Here is a 24,130-nt window from a genome sequence, read left to right on the forward strand (position 1 = left end):
CAGGCAGATGCCAAACTATTTCTCGGCGAAGTAGCGACACTGATTGCCATTAAAAGATAATGGAATCACCCTTTTTAATGGTGTCTTCATCTAATGTCCGCTATGCCAAGTGAAATATTGCCCCATCTTTTCGAGGTACGCCGAATCATCAAGTCAAATTTGTTCGGAGCTGGTAGCATGACAAACTCCCTATTCAATATGCTGACAATAGTTGGGCTCCTCAAAATATGGGCGTGATATCGATATTTCCTTTCACATCATTGAAGTTAAGGTAAAGGTATTCAATTGACCCCGCTAAAATATTGCCTTTTAAAGAAAATGTGTTCATCCGAACAGGTAACATTTATCCGCCCAGACGGAATTGAAACAGTTCTAGTTCTTATGGTCATAATCACCATCAACGCTTTCTAATGATTCACATTTGGGAAAAAGTTGGCATTTCCCGAATTGCGGAATGGGCGGCTTCATGGCCATTAATCAAGAACTTTCAAATAAGGCATTTCCTTAATTCCTTTAATTTGTGGCAATGAATTCGCGTTCGTCGTTTTTGAACAGAAAAGGTGTTGTTGAAGCGACGGAGTTACGCGTCTTAGCAGTCAAGTATAAAAATCATACAGCGAGACGCGCTCGTCCGTGTCCCGTTCACGAAGCCCATAATTTACCAGCCTGGAACGTTCAGCAAATAGACTTACCGTGTATCTAACTATACTAAAAGCAACCACAAATACTGAGCTATTACCATGGTATGATCTGTTTCCGTTTCGCATAATGATTATTGTATCAACGATTAATGCTGTCCAATACCCTGCTTCTCAATGTTATTCGGTCAGGGGATGAGTGCAATTTTTGTTTGCTTTGTGAATATTTATATTAAGATTATTTGAATTATCTCACGTTTCACAATTTCTACATATTATACCATGGTAATGATGGACTGCATTTCACTTATTTAATTAAAGTAAATTGAATCGTAGAAGTGATATAAATCGTATTTCTTTTAATCGCTTTCTTTTTTTTTTTATAAATCTCTCTCTTAAATTTGATCATTGCTCTGTCACTGCGAAGTATTTGCGAGTTTTTATTTCATCCGGTAATCCAAGGATTAATTTGCTGAGACTATTTCATAGAACATTATCTGATACAAAGAATCGAAGAACAATGCGAATCATAGAACTATACATGTATATTATATCATTTGCTAGGTGTATACAACTCATCATGATATGTGTCTAAAGCGATACAGTTATTTCACGTTTCTTTCTCAACTTAGTTTTCTGTCACTCATTTTTTTTATTGCAGATTCTTAGTTTTGTTAAAATAAAAACGCACAACGCTTTTACGTATACCGTCCTACACTGCACTGTGAAGTAAGGCCCCTCTCTGTTAGTGTGCCATTGGGGATAGTGGGCACCAATGTCAGAGTATCATATGTTTAATATTTTACCCGTGCTACCTCCGCTTCCTTCAATCACGACAACTCTCGCCCCACAGTGTATTTTTGTGATTCATCTCATCTACTAAATTGACGCACTGTAAGTTTTGCCGTCACCATACGTACGTCACGACTTATTTTCAAAGAGCTACATGAAATAACAAAGAAAGAAAAGGTCGGCCATGAATTGGAAAGAAGGAAAAGGACAAGAAAAGTAGTTATTGACAAACTATGATGATAAGTGTACACAAAAGCAGCAATACCAATGCTGTAAAGTTAATGACTTACGCTTTCACTAATAGCAGGTAATAATTAAAAAGGAACCAAGTAAAAGGAAAGGGAGTCATTGAGTGTAAGTTAAATTTCTTTAAGAGTCAACAAGAGTGGAATCTGTTTTAGTGTTAGGAAAAGATGGATAGGGTTAAAGTCGGATACAGTTTTATTTGATAGGTTAATTTCACTATAGGATGCATTTTGCTATCACCATCAACATGGTATGCAAAATGAGAATGGAAAATTTCTGATAATCATGCCATAGGCACTGGAAAGAAAAAACAATTAAAGGCGTGATCAGTGCGGGGAAATCCTGAAGGGCAGATATCAGTACAATTCATTATCAATTCCAATTAATTCCATTACTGGTCAATACACTGTTATGATTCCGTATATGGTATTCTGATATAAATGATACATACCACAATTTGCTAACGCAGGTTTCCTTATAATTAAGATAGTTATTTGAAGATGAAAATGTGAAAAGTTCACTAATGATAATAGGTTCAATAATATCTTCCATGTTATGAATTTTAGTGAGTCTATAGTTTTTGTCATAATTAATGTTTTTAAATGGTTTATTAAAAAATAGAAAAAAAGAGACATTAGTATAAAAATAGATTTGCACATAAAATGGCTGTTGAAAATCACTGTGGACAGTTTTACTAGTTCAGTTTCCCTGAGAAATATTTGAACTTACATAGAACACAAATTCCTTTCAGTAAATATGTAACATATTTTGTCTCCCCGTGTGTGCCGCAATATTTCCATGGGAAGTTCGGAAGGCTAAATCGATGGCCCTAAACAGAATAGAATTATGTGACCTGAAAACAACGAAGAATGTAGCTCATTATGCTGTATGTGTAATATTCATCAATAAATAATTTCAAACTAACTGCCACACAATTATAAAAAAATTGTTTCCCAAACCTAAATATGATGTTTTCTGTATAATCTTTTTGTGTAAACCTACTTCCAAATTGATATTGTTATTTTAGCACCGTAGACATAGAATAGGTCCTAGTCACTGGGAAATGTAATTGGACCATACTGAATGGATAATAATTATAACTTTTCATTGGGAAAATTACCAGTGAACAGCTTTTAAGCTACATTTCTTTTGGAATGCAATCGACTCACACGCGTGCGTGTAAACCCACCTATTTTCACAGTTCCTCACAGTTGGTTGTTCAGTCTATAATCGATCTTTTCATGCTGTTTGTTTTTATCAAGCTGGACCATATTTGACATTCCGCACCCCGGAGTTTAGGCATTTGTACATTTAGAGCTGAACCATAAGTCAGTTAGAAAAAATTGACTGAGTAGTTTAAATGAATAATAATTAACGTTAAGGTTAATTAGATAGGTGTGTGTGTGTGTGTGTGTGTGTGTATACTTTGTGCCCCTTTGTGTATCAAAAACCAAACAGGAGTTTCATTTAGATAAAGGTGTTTCAGACATTAACAAAGAATGAATCACGTTTGAAAAATGCGTGATGAGTTTAAAGACCAGACACTTGTATAATCATCGCATACGTTTGAGACGTACGTTTGAGGTGCACGTGAATATGACGTCATTGCACGAGGTTGTGTTCAGGTCATTCACTCATTAAGAGACCAGTGGTTCCCTAATGACCATTTTGGCAAGAATGAAGACGGATATTGTGACATTTTAACCCCCGTAATGATTAAACTCGTCATTCTTACCGAAGAGTGCCCTATACCTTTTAGTTGAGTGGTGTTATTAATAGCATGCAAATAAACTGACAAATGTAATTAAGTTCGAGTACTAGGTACATTGTGTAAGAAATAATCCATGCTGACGTTTTAGAAAAAAAAAAAGATTTCTAGTTTAGCTAATTTCATAATAATTGCATTTTAATGCCCTATTCATCCCCAGAAACTTCACCGCTGGTTTGGGTCTTTGTCTCCTCAAATATCATCAATCCAGTTTCTCATTTTGTTGAATGCGATTGTTTTAATTGCGATCACACCTCATAAATGTAACTATTCACTTAGGGGAACCGTTCCAATGCCTGGGAACAGTTGATATGGTATGCTAATGCTGATGATAGCGTTCTAGGAAAATTGCGCGTTTGACCCTAAGTCCTTACACTTAATTTTGTGGATAACTTCTGACTACTAAACCTTCATGTGGATTTCAAACACTCCTCCAATATATTGACGGGGAGATGCGATAAGAAGCGACGTGGCCACCGTCTAAGCATATAGGAAAAAAAAGAGTTGACGCAAAACCCGATTCTTTTCTCAAGGCTAATAAATCTTAAATGTAGTCTAAGCTAGAGTTTGGTAGTTAACTGAATGGGGACTTTAAGACCTTCGTCTATAAATCGTTTTATATGCGCAGAGTACTTTATGTAAGCGGTACCATAATAACTGGACAATCAGAAAATGTTTAGGCCAATTATTACAACGAAATCATAGAAAATATTTGTTTTTCCTAAATTCTTAATTTACATGGAGAGAGAGAGAGAGAGAGAGAGAGAGAGAGAGAGAAAGGAGAGAACTGTGATTTCTAGTATTGGTGGTATCGACTAAACCTTTTATCCAATGAATAGGCCTACCACTGGTAATATCTACCATACAATACACCAGTTTTATGGTTAAATTGAAGAAATGTTAATGTTATTCTATACAATTTATTAAAAGAATCGTACCAAAGCACTCATATTCAATTTCACGTCCTTCTTCGTAAAATTCATAGAGAGGAGATGGCTTATATACCAGCTGTGTTAGCTGTCTACCGGACTCACATTTTTAGCCCATCAATGTGTCTTCCTTGCCCTCTGGCAAGCTCCACCGCATGATTTGTATACGTTTTTCTTCAGCAAATGACTTTCCCAATTGGCGTAATTTCCTCCGAGAGACGCCATTGTCGCATGATATGATTTACGTGCATTTTGTTTCTCTTGGCAATTTTGCTGCTAGGAACGTAAAACAGATTTATACTACAGAAACATACACATACATACGCACACACACTAACACACATACACACACACACACACACACTAACACACACACACAAAGGGAGCAAGAGAGAAAGAGTAGTAGTATTCTGAAACATTAAGTCTAAGTAGCAAAGCAGAGTCACGTGAGGTTATGCACTTTTCACATGGTATGTTACATGTTCGGGAATTATCAGACCCCGTCAACCTCCTGATTTCAACCCTTTGATTATCAGTCCCTCACACACACACACAATACCAAAAATATTTGTAGCTCAACCACGGGAGACTTCATTTTTGCTAGTTCCATGAGTTATGTCTGTCAGTGCAAAATTTCTTAATTAATGGACAGTCGTACATCAAAAGACTTGGTTGGTGATTTTTGTTTGTATTTATTAACCTTCACCATGAGTAGATCCGAAATAATTCCCAGTGAAATATATTTGATCTCTTACGTATTATTTGCCTTACTTGCTTCTTAGTTTGGAAATATCTAAAATAATTTAAACATCATTTTAATGAAGTTGGAGGGTGGAGTCGGAAACAATTCACAGATTTAGCTTAAGGCCTTCTCCCTCCAGCCAAATGAAATTATATAAGAAAATAGACTTATGTAAAAACCATTGCCTGTAAGATATTTCAGATATTTTCCATCACGCTAGTGTCCTAGTGTTATGAAACGGTATGCGACCGTTCTCGCAAGAATTAAGTCCTTCCGTTTTAGATTCGAGTTCTCTCGGTGCATTTAACCTATTTGTCATTGGCAATCAACCGCCAGTTTTCAAAGCAATTAAATTTGTTTATTGCACAAATGCCATGTGTTTTGATGAAATATAGGGAATAACTGATGTTGTTCGCTAGTTCTAAAAATGTAAATCTTGTTTGGCTTACCCTCCTGGAATAGAAACAAAAGGAATGTTGCAAACGATGAAAGGGATAATAACTCTTCGTTTCGGCCAAGAAATGAATTTTCCTGGAGTAAACAACAATTTTCCCATACTTACCAATGGTTAATAAATCCATTTTTACATTCAAAGTTAGTCCCTGGTTTTTTTCTAAAAAGTTTGGTTTTTTGTTAAAATCTCTTAAGAGATTTTAACAGAGTATAGCCATCAATGGAGGTCACGTGGTTTAAAGACAAGCTCAAATATCAGAATTTATAGTTATAACTGCCATTTTTATGGTAAAACAGAATATATTCTATTTCTATGAGTTATTCACAATGTTTTTATTGTGAAATATAGATCTCATACGAAGAGTTATTATCCCTTTAACTTGGTGTTATACAAACAAATAAGGAAATTAAGAAATTACAAAAAAAAAAAAAAAAAACAAAGAAAGAAAGAAAGATGAAAAAACAAACGAAAAAGTTTTGATCTATTAAAGAAATAACAAACAATACACATAATTTTTTTGACAGGAACATTTAATTTATAAATTAAAAATCATACAAAGTGCCATATTGTGTCACCCAGATGGCTCATTTTTCAAATGGCAATGACATTAGTAAATGTACATGGCAGCATCTGGGTTACATCATTCTAAAAATAAAGTCAGTACTTATAGATCTATATATAACAGTTTAGACTTCTAAACTTTCCATAACTGGCATTAGGATTTTGAAGCCAAATACAGATATAACTGCAAAACCTGGGTTCAGGAATGAATTCTTTTGTCAGTTGATTATCTTTGTAATTTGATAAGTGCTACCTACGAATATTGTGTCATGTCCCGTTAAAGTCCTGAGGAATTCACTGTTAGTGATATACGTGTAAGTTACGTACGCTATGAAAAGTACAAATAAATAAAGTGAAGACGTTTACATGAGTAAAGGAAACCGCAAAAATGAATCCAAGTGCATTTGCTTCCTTGAACAATAAGCAAACATTTGCAAAAATAATGCGTGGGATACAGTCCGTAAATAATACAGGTTTTCACAAAACGAATGTGCAAATAAATACTTATGTAAACAATAGAAAGGTATGCAAAATTACAACATTAAAACATTTCTCTTGAAAGTGCCGTGGTAACACTACAATTTAAGGATAGTAACTTTCTCTAAACTGTATAGCAGAACGTACAAGGGAAGGTTTCTTACTTTGTTGCCAAGGATAATGTCAGCAACACTGTTGGGTATTTAGATTAATGGTCAAGCACGTCTTCTTTACCATCTGCCACATTGGCACAAGGTGAAAAATAAGGTGAGTTTACAGTCGAACGCTAAAAATGAAACAGTAAAGATGCGTACTTATGAGTGCGTGGGGTAATTATTCTTACACACCGATGTAAAAGTAAGAACTCATGCTGCCAACTCTATGATGAAGTCAAGAACGTGGCAAACAAAAATTCTAGAGATACTTTACTTAGGTGATGGTGAAAGAAAGGTCGAACATATAAGGCCCCATTTACGCGCGCTCGCGCGCGTCTGCGTGTGCAGAAGCTCAACTTCTGTCCAATAGCAAGTATTGGGTACGTATGCATAAAATCCTTCAGCAAAAATCCAAACTAGTTTACAAAGGTACATAAAACCATACCCGTATAAATGTGTCACCATGCACGGGAATGGATAAAAATCACCATTCCAACTGTACAGATTTGTAAACATTAAATGACAATAAACATGTACAAATTTACAATACATGAGGACATTTGCAAAAATATATACAATATATTACTTCTTATTCAAAAGTTTTTCATTTTTGTCCAGACATTTGCAGAAGGCATCTGGGCAATAACTGGGTATATTAGAACAATTGATTTGGCACCAATAGTCTGCAAGAGGTGATTTAAACGTGGGTAAACCAACGGCTTTGTAGCAATCCGGTTCTGCTGGAGTTGTTGGGGCCGGTGTAGTGGTAGTGGTATAATACCCCGGGAACACCTTCTCGCGACACGCGCACCATTGGTCATGCTTACGGCACCCATACCGGCTCCAGCAGTGGTTCTTGCAGTACTGCACAGAGTGGGCCGTGCCTCGCTGGTAAAGGAACGGTTCTGTTGGCCACGGGTGACATGTGTCGTAGAGTTCATCTTTCAGACGCTCGGACACGGAGGCGCACATGCAATACCGGGTGTCACAAGAGTCAACGGTACACTGGTCGCGGCAAAAGAGCCAGGAGCCCGCGGTGTCTCGCTGACCTAGGCGCGGGATGCCCACACAGCCGGACTTGCTGTTCGGGTCGCTCATTTGGCTCTGAAACTGGCTCCATTGTTTCGAATCAGTGATGGCAACGTCAGCGCAGTTGATGAAGGTTTCCTGTTTGCCACATCCGCTGCATCCCTCACCAGTTTCGAAGTCGTAGTCCCAGTTGTTGCCTGTAATATTATTAAGTAAAATATATAACGGCAAAATTCAACACAATTCTACGAACTTATCAAAAGGAAGACCTATGAATGTTTTGTTTCAGTCAGGCGTGTGGTCACACCCATGCATTTTTCTGAGTCACATTGAATGTTTTCATTTTATAGGCATGTTTGGCATATCATCACACTCGAGTTCTCATTGTCACGCTCAAAACATTTTTCATCCTGTTCTTACTTCCAAATAAGTTTTATCGGCACAAACTTCGTGGGACTAATAGGGTTTGCTTAAGCCTGTTTAAGCATGTTTAACAAAATAAGTGTAGCCCGAAAATTGGCCAAATGTTTAAACCACAATTTCAGTCTATTTGACAAGATGAATGAGTGTAGTTCAATGACATGGGATATAGCGCTTGTTGTATTAGACCATATCTAATGTTTTAGACCAACACTTTTATTTACCAGGGATAGTACGAAATTTTTTGACTAAATCTTCAGACCAATTTTAAGTTCATTTGTGAATCAACAATCAGGTGGCCCGTTGCGGCAGTTCGTACCGGGAAAGATTGCCAAATCTTGAAATAAAAACACGACTTTTGACTAAAGCGAAGCTGACTGGCAAACGAAGCACCAGCTACCAAAGGCCAGCCAGTAAACTTGTGCAAAACTTCTCGCTGGACAGTACAGAAAAGTTCATTACAGAATTAGCCAGAGAAATTTCCGTGCATATCTAGTGGAAAATCAATCTGTGGACTTGGTGGATGGAAGTCACGAGGTGCGTGCACTGCCAAACCACAACACGGCATTGAAAATGTTCTATTAACGCCATCCAATTAGCGATTAATTCTAACAGATGAAGTTATTATGCGATGATGGCAATAAAGGATTATCTTATAGCCTAGGACGTCTTATGATCGTCCAGACATAGATATGATAAAACATCCCTTTATAACATATTCGCTGAGGTACAATGAGGTTAAAGCACAATAAACACACCCTTGCTTAGATCAAGGGAGGACCAAATCTCTTACGTGCCCCAAAAACATATACTACTAATCAGAGAGGCATAAGCATGCCCTTGGCAAAATGTTAAGTTTGCAGCAATATTGCAGCAATACTACTGCAAACTAAAAGTTTGCGGCAACGATTTTACAGAAGTTTACATGAAACATTTTATTGCTGCTAATTTGCTGTAATATGGCGGCAAATTTGCAAGAAGGAACAGCAGTTTCCAACAAATTTGCTACAAATATGCAGCAGGTCTGATATCTTGCTAAGGTAGGCAACAGTTACAGGATCTGACTAATGCCATGGCAGATATCGAGAGCAAAATATCATAAGTATCATTCATGACGTATGCCTATAAATTCCATATACTTTCTATTAGAAATCTTCCAGCAGTTGCGAAATTATATTGAAGTCTTTCATGTATCCGCCAGAAGATCTGTTGTAAGGAGCACAAGATACACCTTATCTTATGCTTTTGTTCTGTACATTCGCCGTGGTTTAAAGTGGCATCCACTTGTATTTTTCACTCTTGTTGAGGAGTGGAGCTACTCGGCGAATACCGAAAACAAAAGACTCGGGTAAGGAATAACCCACGTTGATTTTTAACGCCCCCGTGCGTGCGTTTGATGTATTCATAATTGCATGTACTGTGACTCTACTTACGTCCTCTATGAACACGTACTGTTATTTCCTCAGCATGGATGATTTGGTAAAACTTATCTTCCATAGGCTCTACGCATGCTGTATTTACCAAAACAATAAACACCCAAGCAAAATCTACTTAACATTAGAAACAGTCATTTCAAATTGCGTGATTACGTCAAAGGCGTGTCACTTGCGTTGAGAAGTGCGACGATCACATCTGGCGAAAATAAGTTTGCAATCATGAAGGAAATGATGCAGGGATCCTCAACATGTTACAGGCCCACTCACAAAAATACCCCCACAATTTGAAAGAAAAATGGTCACGTTTAATAAAGTACTAAATATTATTATTAGTAGTAATATTTTGATACTTACAGATGGAAGGTACACTTAAAACACTACAAATTGTTATAATTCTAAAAATGAAAACGAGAACATTTGAGTTAACGGGTACATTCTAAAATAAATTTCCAAAACCTGATTTTAAACTGAAATGTAGCAGATACCTACATTTTGTAAAATCGTAAAATTAAACAAAAGTTGACAGTATTCAGTGAAAAGTGTATGAGGATTTTGCAGTTTTGGCACTTTCAATTTCTGAGCATTTCGTTGTTTATAAAATTGTTCGCTTTGTTTTGGTAAAAGATGTGGTCAAGATTTTGTTATCTTAAATGTACTTTGTGTTATTCATAATATCAGGCCTAAATTTGAAGTAAGAAAATACAAAGAAAAGTTTAAAGCAGTGACAGCTCAGATGTTATCCCTACTGTTAAACAGCAATTACTTATGCAAGTACACTAAATGTCTTGTTATAATTAGACTAAATAAGGCGCCTGTCTGACAACAAGGGGCACAGGATTTTATGGCAAGGTCCGGAATACAAATGTAACTACACTGCTATCTATATAGACCTACCTGCCGTGTATTTCCATTGCAGAACGCATTGTTTCTCGCACACCACGTCCTCTGGGAGTTTCAGAAGGACAGTGAAGTTATGGCTCCATGGCGTATACATGGGTATGTGCCAGCGAGTGCCTGTGCCGTCGGCTAAGGACAGGGGGTGCCTGGAACAGCCAAACTGCGTGATTTATGATATCGGATTTACCTATCTTTACAAGCCTATATATTTACAGTTTATCGGAAGTGAAGGGATAACAATGTAAAGGCGTCTGGTGTGGAAGTACACTGTAGTATTGCAAGGACCCCCTACGTCTGTGCTGTACCAAAAAGTATTAAAAAGCGAAAATTTAGGGTTAAGACAATGAAATAGTATAACTAGGAAAAAATGCTGGTATACGCTAAGTGACCTTATAACGAAATTGGATGATCTATCCATTATTAATTGTAGGATACAATTCCGTGTTGTTTATTTTCAAACGCCGCTTCAAGCTACTCGCTACCGCAGATATTCTTCAATAAAAATTAAATACAACCACCTAGCGCCAAATATATTATGTATTTCTGTGTAATCTTTTTCAGATGTGAAAGTCTTAAAATACAGAATGTGTTACGAGTATACAGGTAGTTAATGGTACAGGCATTTGTCAAAAAAATATAAAAAAGGGTTTGAAATGTTTAAAAATAGACATCATATCTTTAGTGCAAGGAGCAAGGAAATCAGCTTGTAATCATAACATCGAACATCGAATATTTTTACCTGTCTAGACACTCCTGAGTCACGCGGCGGTTGAAATTGTCGTTGGGACAGATGCGGAACTCAAAGTGACCCTTGTGGTTGGTGGTCAGCCTGATGTGGACCTTGATTACGTCACCGCGTTGGTAACGTCTGGCGGCAATTTTTGGGACGTAAATCCCATAGGGTGGCTGATTCAAGTAGGGTCCGCCGTACGCGTCCCCGCAGGCACCGCATTTGCCTCCGTTGGTGTCCCACTGCATCTGAAACATGGAAATACTTGTGACGGCGACTTAATACACATTTTGTTTGGGATGTAGTTTTGTCATGAGATCGTGAGCAAATTAACAAAATTATATATCAAAAATAATCTTTACACTTTATTGAGCATTAAAATAATGGAATCGGAAATAATTCTATACCCTAAGTCAAGGGAAGCTGATGCTTAGCGGGCAATGACCTTTTCTTTCTTTTCGGCTCGCTTGTAACGCGCAACATTACATTTTCAAGCCATTACATTTTTTCACAGTCATTTCAGCTTGGTTGACGTGCCGTTACTAACTGAGAATAATTGTGACACGTATGTACATGTACTTCTTTCGATACAGAGATGGCTTGTTTCTATTTAATTTACCACTGCAAATGGGATTAATCCGACAAAAGACACGGTCTTTTCGCCCCAAAGCACAAAACGTTATATAACGTTACCGTAACGTTACCACAACGTTTTTTGGTTATATAATCTTTATGATGGGTACGTTATAATAACGCTCTGTGTTTGCTGGGCACTTAGTGTAAAATGAAATCTTAGCCTCTGTCGACACACGTTCAACCCTCGTGCCACCTTTAATCAGACTAGGCCAATTCCAGCTAACCAAAAACATAACGATCGCTAATTCAGTGCAGTTATGAATTGCTCAACAATCATATAATCGAACGTTTTTGTTTGAATAGATAAAATTTTGTCATAATGTCGACTAAACGTTTCGGGGATTATAGACCCGCCTATTACTCTTACCACACTCATACAAGTCGTTACCCAACAACTTTTTTATTACTTGAAAGCAGCTTAACTTCGTTGTGCTCCTATGAAAGTCTGTGAGGAGCATACAAGGTTTCTCATCAGCCGCCGCCAGGCCAGAAAATAGGCAATTGCTCCTTTTTAACTGTTCTGTCCATTTCTGACAAAGAATGTCGTAAATCACATGTATATGACGTTTATTAGGACTAGTTCAAACTCATTGCCTCCTACACACAGACAATCACCGCTTGCTTCTTGCAATTATGAATCGTTTATTAACGACCCTATTATCAGAGGCCTGTTTTATATAGACACGGCTAAAGTAAGTTTTAGGGCAAAAACGATAGCCTACTTAGACTAACTGGACTAAGAGGAAATTGGCAAAGAATCTAAAATGTCTTTTTTCTCTCTTTTTTTATTTTTTGTTTTCAGTTAATAAGTTTGACCAAACTAATCATCCTGACGAAACATTTTGCTCTTTGTAGTGTCTTAGACCCCATTTCCATACCTAGATCGATCTAGCAAGATCGACCCATCTCCGAGGGGTTTCTCGCTAATTTCCTTTTAGTTTAAGCGGTTTAGATGTCTGGAACGTCTACTGAAGCTGCTAAACTATAGTTAATTGTCCCCTCATAGCTTCAGTAAGCGAGTCAGGCATCAGAGCCGCTGAAGCTGAAAGCAATTTAGCGAGAAACCCCTCGGAGATGGGTCCTGCTAGATCGATCTAGGGTATGGGAACGGGCACTTAAGCCTATTTACTTATGTCTAACACATCTTTGGTGGGCCAGTTATATTCAAAAGTCTACGGACCATTAACACTGGGTTGAGTTTTAGCAGTCTATGCTGAGTCTAAGAAGTTTAACTACAGTTGTCTTTTATGCAACAGGCCCCGGCTACTGTCCATGATATCTTTTACTCACCCCTAAACCGCCGCAGTTGAGTTCATTGTCACTGTAGTTTGGGTTGACATCATACCCTAGTCGCCACATGCTGGACCTTCCTGCCGGGTTCAGCAACATGCCGTGGCCGTCCACTGCGGACGACAGCGATACAACAGCCATCACAATCCTCAGCAACATTGCAACGTATCTAGAGCAGAAGAGACAAATATGCTACTTGCAAAAACTGCTAAAATTGCACAAAATAGTGCTTACTGTAATTTTTGTTGAAAGATGGCGTTTTTCGAAGACAACGCGAACCCTAACACAAAATGATACAGGTAACAGTTATGATTTTGAAAAGGCGTCGGTGTCCCCGTTGAGTCCTTATTTATACAATCACATAGCACCTAAATTATACCAGGCATTTATGTCCTTTTATACCCTTCCCGTTTCCCTCCATGATTTTGCACGATTTCTATCTACAAGGGACATTTTCCCCTATCTCTGTCAGCGTCGTGACTCACACCACACGTATTCACCGTTACAGGTCGCTGTACAGAGGGACACGGCGTGTTCCCCCGAGTCCAACTTGCTTGGGTTACAGTCTAAATACCTTGGTCTTGTTCACGCTGAAATTATGTAAAAGTGGCGTATATTGTTGTGTTTTATTTTGCGCAAACATAATAAATGTCGCCATTAGATAATTCTTTTTAAGAAACACATTTAGTTGTGAATATCCCCATGATGATGAATAATTTGTAATTTATCTTTACTAAGAATTTCCTCATTCCTGCTCATTAGCAAAGTAGCCTAGACAATAGCGCGAATTCCAGTTAGTGCACTTGGAAGGCTTGATTAAGCCGTAAATTAGCGGGTGATAATTTGAGAAAAACGCGCGAATACACATCAGCACGAAAATACGCTCAGATATGCACGCACGCATTTTGCATAAGTTTTGACGCATCAAACACTTTCTCTAAACCATTTCAAGACTGCGGGTATTTTGACCTTGTGCATACAGAGCCGTGCGTGTTCCTCTCTCTGTGATTTTCAAGATGTGGTAGATAATCTAAGGCGATCGCGAAACTCGGGTTTGTGGTTCATCTATCACACCAAGAAATCTCAACCGACCATAGTTACGCTGTCAGCCGAATACACTTAACGTTTCTGTGGTTTCTAACACGGCTAGTACATATAGCGAAACTTGTAAGAACTTCCATTTGGATTATAGTGCAAGGGCATCTTGGGCATTAAATGACTCCCTTTGGCAAGTTTAAAGATGTTGATCGGTCATTTGGCTGTTATGTTTTGTGTTAAGGTTTGAGAACAATCATAACCTTTAAGAGCAATAGAAAGGGGTTAAATTTAAATGTGAAATATTATTCATAAATTGTTTTGAACTCACTTAAGTTGTTTACAAACGGTCAAAGCATAGGGTGAAATTACTGACCCGAAATACTCCACGAAGATGGATCTGATAACATTTTCTTTATTTTTTTACTGCATTCCAAGTGTCAAATTCTATCAGTTCTGAACACTACGTCCATACTTGTTTCATGCATCACTTTTTGAACTGCATTTGAGGCGAGCGCATTTATGCGTTATTCTATAAAATCTGTGCTCAGTAAAATGTTATATGAATGGGAAACAGTCTCTCAAATCGTGATTGCTCTCACTCAAGAAAGAATTCATAAGCGATTACCAATAAACGTAGATATATAAATGCCTTTCGTAGCGTTATGGCACTTTGTGGAATTTTGTTACTGTTAGTTAAGACCACAGTCTGTCGCAAGCTGAGAGGGTTCGATGAAAACAAGGTACGTGTTTTGGGCATGAAAGTTCTGATAGCAGGCTTTTTACGATCAGTTTTATTTACCACATAAATTAGATATACCCGAATCGTCATATTCCCATTAATATGTGCTCTCTGATCTTCCCATGTGGTAAATCTGGTTGGAATTGGGGACATTTAAGGGTGGGCTAAAGGTATCCAAATATTCACCTCTCCCATCCAGTGCTGCCTGCTTTAATGCTGAAATGTCACTGAAGTCACACTTTGCAATGTTATTAATGAGTTTTATCCATATCTGATCAACATCTATCTAAACTGTTTTTTTTTTTCAACTGTCCTCATTCCAAGTCATGAAAAACATTAACATTATCTTTAAAGGTGCAATTGTTTAGTTTAATCGAGTAGAAAGACAGACAGACAGACAGACAGACAGGCAGACAGACAAACAGACTGTAACGCAAACTATTGCCTCCTGTACATGTGTATTATAAAGACAAATAATAAAAACGGAGAGAAAAAAGAACTTGATGTGGCAAATGTATACATTCCATGCACATGTACCATTACGTACAAAACAAGTTAAAATCACCAGGCCCCGTCCCTGGAGAGCGAGACACATCACACAAGGACAACAGGGCCCTGCACGCCCCGTTAACCTGACGATGAACGGGCGGTAATGGAGATTTATCAAGATAAAAAAGCAGGTACAGGAAGGAAGATGACACTGGTATCGGTCATTATACCTGCTTGTAATACTCCTAGTTATGTACATTACCAGTTCCTGGCACAAAAGTCAATCAGAGACAACAACTCGTGCTTGCGCACCTGCCATTAAAGTCATATAAATCATGACGCACCGACCGGACATGACATCCCTCATTGCCAGGTCGCTTAATTCGTCGCGTCCGACGCATGAGTTAGCGATATCCATTAGATTACCACTGATACCGATGGAGCATATACGTGACTTAATTAGTTGGAGAAATGCCACTCTATTTGTGTAGTTAACTTAATGATCGTGAGCTGTATTGTTGTCCTTCTCTCTCTTTTTTTTTTCGCTTTACACTTTATCTTTGACTTAAAAGCACGCAGCAGCCCTTCTACACAACAAAACACTTGGTTTTAACAAAATAGATAGAATTCTGAAAAAAATACTTGAAAGCGTATCTTAAAGGACATTCTCGAGTTATGAGACTGATAGGAAGAACGACGAGAACTTAAGTATAAAGTCTATTGCGGTCCAATAACCTACAAAAGATTCCTTTTAGGTTTTATTTATTTTTTCATTTATAAATGTCTTTATTTATTTATTCAACCCTTTTTGGTGGGGAAAAGCCCTCTCTGATTAAAATTTTGATTTAGGTTCTAAGCCATTTCCCAAGTTGAGTCAAACAAGGGGTAAAAAGATCTTTTGGTTTCAGAGAATGGGCCCACGTTTTTAAAATTGCTGGCTACAGTCCTATTTTAAATGAATCATCGCCCGTTTGGCAACAAATGTATCAGCTATCTGCTTCCGCAGGACTTTTGTAAAGAAATTTACCATTTCGGTTTATATGTGTCATTTGACTGGATGTCCGTTTAAAAATGTTCCATTTCCTATGAATCACGCGCCAACTTGAAATGTCTTTAGAGTTGAATATCTTTAAATGCGTTTCGAGAATGGACCGCTATCTCACTTGCACCTCACGATCTGTATTCGAGTGAGACAGGTGTTTTGCATATTTTGCCCCTGAGGTTATATATTAATGAGTCAGTGCTTGATTTTGCTATAAAATAACCATTTGATAGCTTGAAGGTTAAAGCATGTACATCGAGACTACGCAACTTTCTTTCCTGTAGATTACTGATTTCTGCTTTGCCATCGTGAACGGAAACGAAGACATGAGAGGAAGTAAAACATGTTCGTGGCCGGGAGAGGGGGGGGGGGAGGTTCAGGTGGTTTAAAAGAACCGCCCCTAAGGCCGAAAAAGTCCGCTCTGAATCAACATTTGAACTACGTCCTGTGCAATTTTAAAGTTGGACTTACGACGGAGTTAAAAGGGTCATTTTTTTAAAGGTACCCCTTTATAAAAAGTACAGTTAAGAGCCCGTAAAAAGCTCAAGTACACTTTCCCCTGCCTTCTACATAAAGTAGTGATATATTGTTCTTTTGGGATATTGTACATGTGCACGCCCATACTTGTAACCGTAACAAAACCAGGAAGTCTTGGATGTGTAAACGCGGTTGAAGTATTTATCATCAACCACCACAAAACAAACCGAAACCTGCCACAACGGAGACGCCTTTAAAAGATAATGCAGAAGCCCGTCTTACGTGTCCAAATTGTGGGTAGATGCTAATCGGTCATGTTCTCGGCGAAGGCCATACATATCCCCGTGTATCAGGAGTATTAGTGGTTTCAGGTACTTTTCGATATATGGGCAAAATTCATGTACTGGTACATGTAGTTTGCTTTCCGTAAAATATTTTGATTTAGAACGAATACATGTGTCTTATCTGTTAGAGTAGCTGACAGGTTGCATAACACCACTCTCAACAAGCGGGGATCATTTTTTTTTTTTTTTTGAAAATGGGGGTGCAAGATTGATTTTAGAATCAAAATTAACTGTAGAGATGGTAACTTTAATTCGGACAGTTCTGGTAACTGACATGTGATAAGACCTGTAAGCGGTGTAAGTAACGGTGAATAATAGAACCACTAATAACGGTTCAACATAAGAGTGACACCTCACGATGCGATGACGTATGATAAAGTGTGGTCTATAAGCTGGTCAGATTAAATGATTGTGGTAATAAGTACTGACATTAGTATGACAAAGGTCGATCTCCTGGTTTGCACTTGGTTAGATAATCGATCATAAAATCTTAAAAAGTGTGCGGTGGAAGAAAATCTAACAAACACACTAAAATTATTTTTAAGAAAGAACAAATGAGCTGAAGCATTGAGATTTGGAAAGTGAAAATGGTGAGAAAAAGATGTCACAAGTACTGTACTAAAATATGGAAGCAAGTCACCATATGAAAAAAATGTATTCAAATGTTTATTTATTCAGTGCCAGCTGTTGTGCACTTATAGTGATACATCCCCATTATAGCCATTTGAAATGAAAAGTACGTGAAAAGGGGACGGTCTGAGGGTGTGATCCAGACGTCTCTTTTTATAACCCCCGACCAGAAAAACACAGAAACAAAAGAGGCCATTATTTTATCAAAGAGTTTTGCTATTTCGTGAAATGCTTTTGTGTGGATGGTAATTGTATTACATTGTACACGAATACACAGTCTCTCTCTTCTCTGTGTGTGTGTGTGTGTGTAGGTGTGTTAAACCAAAACCGTGAGATAGTGTTTGCATTATGAATTCGCTAATGGTTTTACTTGTTTTTTCTCTTTCCACAGAACAAATATAAAATATTAAAACAGACAGACCTGACGTAAGTCAAAGTCAAAATGGTTGATATTTTGAGCACAAGACGAATAGTCTTTGCCTTATGTGATCAGTTTATTTTCTCGCCACAGCACTTTTTAAAAAACACTTTTTTAAAAAATGACGGAAGCATGAAAACCCTGTGTACAAACATGTACAATAAGGAATGTTTATAACCATGCACAGTGTAGCGAGGCACGCATGGCTGGAGTTATGATGAAATAGTACAAGTTGATACTTCATACCTCAGTTGGTTTGCATAATTGACCATAGAATACCTTCAGTCTGTGGGTTTCAAGTACCCGATGGGATATGCACAGCGTAGGTACGGTATTAATGCATTGCATCTTTAGGTAAAGGTCATTACTTTTGTTAAAAGATACTTAAAGATAGTTTTTTCAATGATAAATGCGATTTTCATCCGATTTGGACTAGAATGTCCAATATCAGCTGTGATCGTTGTCAGATGTACTTATAGTGCAATATCAATCGATTTGAAACCTGAAACATACATGTAGGTGATATGGTTATCGTAAAAAAAAAATAAAACAGTATTTCTTCAAACGTATTATATGACAGAGGCAAAGACATGCTACTACTTGATACATGTATCACGATCAGATTTTCCATTAATCAGTTCTAGAGAACCACAATCACTCAGACTATAACCCACGTTTTAATGTCATGCCTACCTGTTTTTCATGGCGGTGATAGCTCTTTCGAGTATGAGTTCATTTTTTCGCTATCTTTAAGTTCTTTCCTATCTACTGGCTGGTGACAGTCATTATGTCTTTTGCATGCCAGAGTGCTAAAGTACCTGAATAATGTTTGTTTCATTTTCAAATGTGGCTTTACCACATCCTCCTCCTCCTCCTCCTCCTCCTCCTCAGCATCATAATAATAATAATAATAATAATAATAATAATGATAACCAACCAATCAATCATATCGACTGCAGTCGACCATCACATCATCAACTGAACATCAGCATGATTAGATTCCCAGACCCCACGGTCCTACATGAGCCAGGAAAGCTCAGTTGTGATCTCTAAACCAGCGTCCGCAAGGAGAACCTGGACGTAAGTTTTGTTTTATGGACGCGATGAGCCATGAGTGGGTACCCATACCCAGAGAAGAAATGTGCTACTGCTACTATTACTACTACTACTACTACTACTACTACTACTACTACTACTACTACTACTAACAATAATAATAAAAATAGTAGTGTTGGTTGCCCTGACACTGTTTCATTTGTAATGGTAGGTACATGAAATCTGTCCCTTGGCAGCGTTATTTTTCGAATCCAAAAATATATGACACCATTCTGTTTATTCCAGGAATCAAATTCTTGCCAAATAGATACAAATACCCCCTCATTTTCTGTCCAAATAAATATAACTTCACTGGCGAAATAGTTAATGTATCATCGATGAAGTGGGGTTACCACATTTACATATCTACAGAATCTAAAAGCTTGGAATTTCGTTTCCAGCATTTTTACGTTAGATTTCAGACAAAATTACCACTGGCATTTAATAATTGCGTGACAAATCTCACTGACTTATTGAATGAAGTATTTTACGTAAACCGACATTTTGTCAGTGGCACGCCAAGTTAATAAGCCTGTTCTGTCAACAGAATTATGACAACCGATTCATGTTTTAGTTTAAGGTACAGTTGACGATATATTTATATAGAAACTAAGGAACACCAAAGCAATGTTTTTTACGATGATGCTTGTCCCATGTCTGAGCCATCACACAGAAGACAAACCAATTAACATTATTATTATTATTATTTCTGTTGATTATATTTCACGAATTATCACATTCCATGCGTTGTTCAAGTTTGCTCGTGGCTATGCGCACTTACACAACGTCTCTCTTCTTTTTTCATTGATGGGTTGATGAAATCACAATCGCATGATAACAAGCAGTTCGGTGCTTTTGATAGAAGCAATTTATTTGATAAACCTCGCCGTTGGAGCAGGTGGGGAGATAATACAGAAAGCACTGAACTGAACAATTGCACTGAATCCCCTACAGGTAATGTTTTTAATGCATTTACGGCAATCACAGCGCAGTTAACATGGTACTTTTTATACAAGATAGTTACGTTCGCATATACACGTATGCATGTATGGTCCTCGCCGCATGTGCGAAAACAGATGAGTCACAAAGTGACGTGTTGGTTGGCGCCGAGAGGCAGGTAGGTGGGATTGAGCGTTTAATCGTCTGTAAGATTTGTACACTTTTTTCTTACGTCTGGTGTCACATTACTTTGACAACCATCTTGTTGCAACCCAGCTGTGTTAAACGAAGGTTAAAATTTAGCATGTTTTGGATGTTGACTATACATGCACTACAAATATAAATTAAATATTAATAGTTTTCCTGGGCAATGTCAGGTTAAATGGATACAAGGACTCGCTGCAAATTCCATAAAGTTTGTCTACATGTGTAGAAATTTAAGAAATGAATTGAATAGTACATGTGAATTGATTTAAACAGAAAAGATAGATCACTACAATTCCAATTTGGATTCAGGGGATTTCGATCGTTTGCTGTCGAAAATGGGAGATGCAAAAAGACTGGTTGACCAAGTTATCTATAGAAATGGATTTGAAGCTGAAGCACATTTTGTTTTACTTCGGTGCACCGCATATACTGAGTGTTGGTTTGAATTCACAATAATCATGGCAACAAATTCATGGCCTCTGGCATCATTTTAACCAAAAAAAAAATATAATGTTTGAAAAGAACACTTGTTTAAAATACAAACTGTGTTATAAGAAGAGTGTTTTATATACATATGATACTATAATGAAATAAATTAATGATTGAATGAAAAAAATGTTATATTATGTTGTCTTTTTTTCTTTAAATATGGAACTTATAATCTAAGGTGTGTTCATTTCAAAAACCAACAGCTAGAATGTACATTGTTCAATTCATTACCTCCGTATGATAAAACGGCGATCGAATCCATCTCAAAAGAAAAATAAAATGTCTGTGCGGTGCAATGAGGCTAGGACGTGTTCTGATACACGAGAACCTTTGGACTGGAATCAACGGTTTGTTTCGAATTTGTCATGATCTACAATGTGCAAAGTGAACATCTTTCCCTGAAATATCGTTTCGTTTTCAATTAAAACTCTTATCATTTTTTTCGTTTAGAAATTGAATCCATTGCGTTCCGCCGTCCACCTGTAGGCCCAGTGGCTGCGTTTTGGAATCGCCCTTACGTTCTCAGCTGTGCGGGGACGCTGTAAATAGGTTAGCGGTGCCTCTGGCTTCTTACTCCCAGTGTTGTATAGGCCTACTGCCGCCCTCACCTCAGGTTCTGTTGCGACATACGAGTATACCAAGCACATACATGGTGATGCAATATCACTGGCTTTAGCTGTATACATTTCCCCTGGTATATAAAAAGTATCTTTGGCGTTGGCGATTTGTACACGTGCGTTATGCATGTCACACACGCAAGTAGAAATGCCTGTACCGTCATCTTGGTAAGGAACATGGCGTGGGGATCGTTTGCCGAACAATATCGAGGGCAGGTACGGATGAGGGACGCGTGCCTCCTTACTGGATACCATAGAAACTGTGACCAGTACAAATGATATGGATAAGATGTTCATTTTCTTGCCACACTGGTACGTCTAAAAATAATAGAGAAACTATTTAAAATTTATCTTTAAAATTCTTTAGGTTGAGTTTTCCCTTTTCCAAAAGTTGTTTCTCGTTTCTCTTTATCTATAAATGCATATTGCATGTTATCCCTTCTGATGAAAAATATTTGGAATTCTTTTCCACGTGATAAGTGAAATATTTAACCGAATTTGACTAAAATGACGGATATAGGCTCTGATCATTGGCAGCAGTTTTAATGCTACATCTGCAGATGTATGAACTGATGTAAAAAAACTCACCACCACATTAAATGTTCCCCATAAAATCTAACGATCGTATTTTCATTATTAGACTTAAAACTGAAATCCTCTAGAAATTATTTATGAAGAGAGTTTTAAATGATCATTTCTTTTATATTGGAAATAGTTAACTGAATATTTCAAAAACTTAATAAATGAACGGTATTTTCTGACATACGTTATCGTACCTCAAGCTCAGTTTCTTTTCGTCTGCGGTTAACTTTTTCCCTTGGTACGTTTTCAGCTTACTCCAGAGTTCTGTATTGTCACTTGGGCGTCCTGTACACACTGAGCAAGCGTTGGAGACACGGGTTTTATAAGGACAGAGACATTGTCATAATTCAATTATTCCTTCCGCGTTACAAACATCTAAGCTAGTGTCACTGAACACTTACACGCTAACAAATCGTCAACGGAACTCCAGATCTACGTGGCTGCCAAGGCTGGGATTTACCGCAATATAAATGTCTACAATGACCAGTAGACGAGGATTACGTTTTCTCACGTAATGGCCCTGGTCAGCAAAATGTGGTCACTCCCAGAAATTAAGGGACCCACGTGTTTCTGTTTTTAAGTTTTAAGTATCATTACCGTTGTGGTTGTAGGTGTTGTGTATCTATCAATATATAGAGGGATGGTCGTGCTGATTATTTACGTGTCCTACTACACGTTATCTAGAAACGCCATATATGTATGACATAATTAGTGAAAACACAAATAAGCAAGTAAATCCAAGCACATTTTTTCAAAATGTTGTGGGAACGACATTCAAGAAGAGTTATTTTTGGCTTACAAACTAAATAACGAGAACATCTGTTTTTAACATCTTATCTAGAGACTGAAAACCCTTTTTCATAGTACCTTTAGGATGCTACGTATCATCATATTTCAAAATTCACTACTCAGATCAATTTTTTATGGCTTCTCTGCGTTATCCAGTAAAGAGAGAGAAAGAAAGAGAGGGGTTCCGCAGTTTATCCTCTGAGTTACATGACAATGGTGTCTGCAAACGCTGTTGATATACAACTTTTGATCCCCAACATAATGTCTTACAATTTTCTTTTTATCATGTTGCGTCTTTTTCTTTTTCTAAAATTTATTCTTAATTGCACGACGTTCTGTTTACCAAAATTATTTCCTATTAATTCTATCTATTAAGGAACTCCTTATGGAGGTACATGCTGTAGTTTGAAGTCAAAAAACACCGAAATGCATTTAGAGAAGATTACATTTCACTAGAAGAAATGTTTCGCTATTTATAAAAATTTTCGGGTTCAATAACAACGCATTGTAGATAGATAAATTTTCGTAAAATTGTTAGAAAGTTTAGGTTCTGAAGTCAGTTATACTTTGGGATTTTTCCGTTTGAGTTCCTTCCGATGATCAGTTATAAATTTGGTAAAGCAAATGTCACATTCAAGAAAGCGTAGACTGGCGAGTCACCTAAAGGTTATACGATGCCAGGAGGAATTCCATCACAGAGTTAGTGTCTTGTGCAGCTGTCCAAATGACCCGAATGACGTCTTACGTTTCTGTTCCAACATGACAATGCTCCACCTCATCTTGTCCGCAAAACACAACAAGTTTCCAGTGACCAAAGGGATAACAACTGTTCTTTTTGGACAAAAAAAAAAAAAAAAAAAACGGATTTTCTTGGGGTAAACGACGATTTTTTTCTATTTTAACCTTTTTTGTAATAAATCTTCAGAGATTATTACGGAGGTTTAGTCATCTATTAAGGTGCACGTATTCTGATAACAAGCACAGATTCCAGATTAATTGCGATAACCACTGTTTTGGTGGTAAAATGGAATTTAT

At 37.5% G+C, this 24,130-nt stretch overlaps 1 protein-coding gene across 1 annotated transcript; it reads right to left on the reverse strand.

Moving 5' to 3' along the window:
- Positions 1-6,078: 6,078 nt before the first annotated feature.
- Positions 6,079-13,580, reverse strand: LOC106170437 (uncharacterized). Its single transcript, XM_013550298.2, has 4 exons — positions 13,201-13,580; positions 11,284-11,522; positions 10,542-10,690; positions 6,079-7,988 (listed from the first exon to the last, which is right to left on the reverse strand). The coding sequence occupies exons 1-4, from the start codon at positions 13,357-13,359 to the stop codon at positions 7,345-7,347; spliced, it is 1,191 nt and encodes a 396-aa protein (XP_013405752.2). The 5' UTR covers positions 13,360-13,580; the 3' UTR covers positions 6,079-7,344.
- Positions 13,581-24,130: the final 10,550 nt, after the last annotated feature.

This window comes from Lingula anatina, chromosome 7 (genome assembly GCF_051362555.1).
Source record: "Lingula anatina isolate TDL-2025a chromosome 7, LinAna3.0, whole genome shotgun sequence".
Lineage (NCBI taxonomy): Eukaryota > Metazoa > Brachiopoda > Lingulata > Lingulida > Lingulidae > Lingula > Lingula anatina.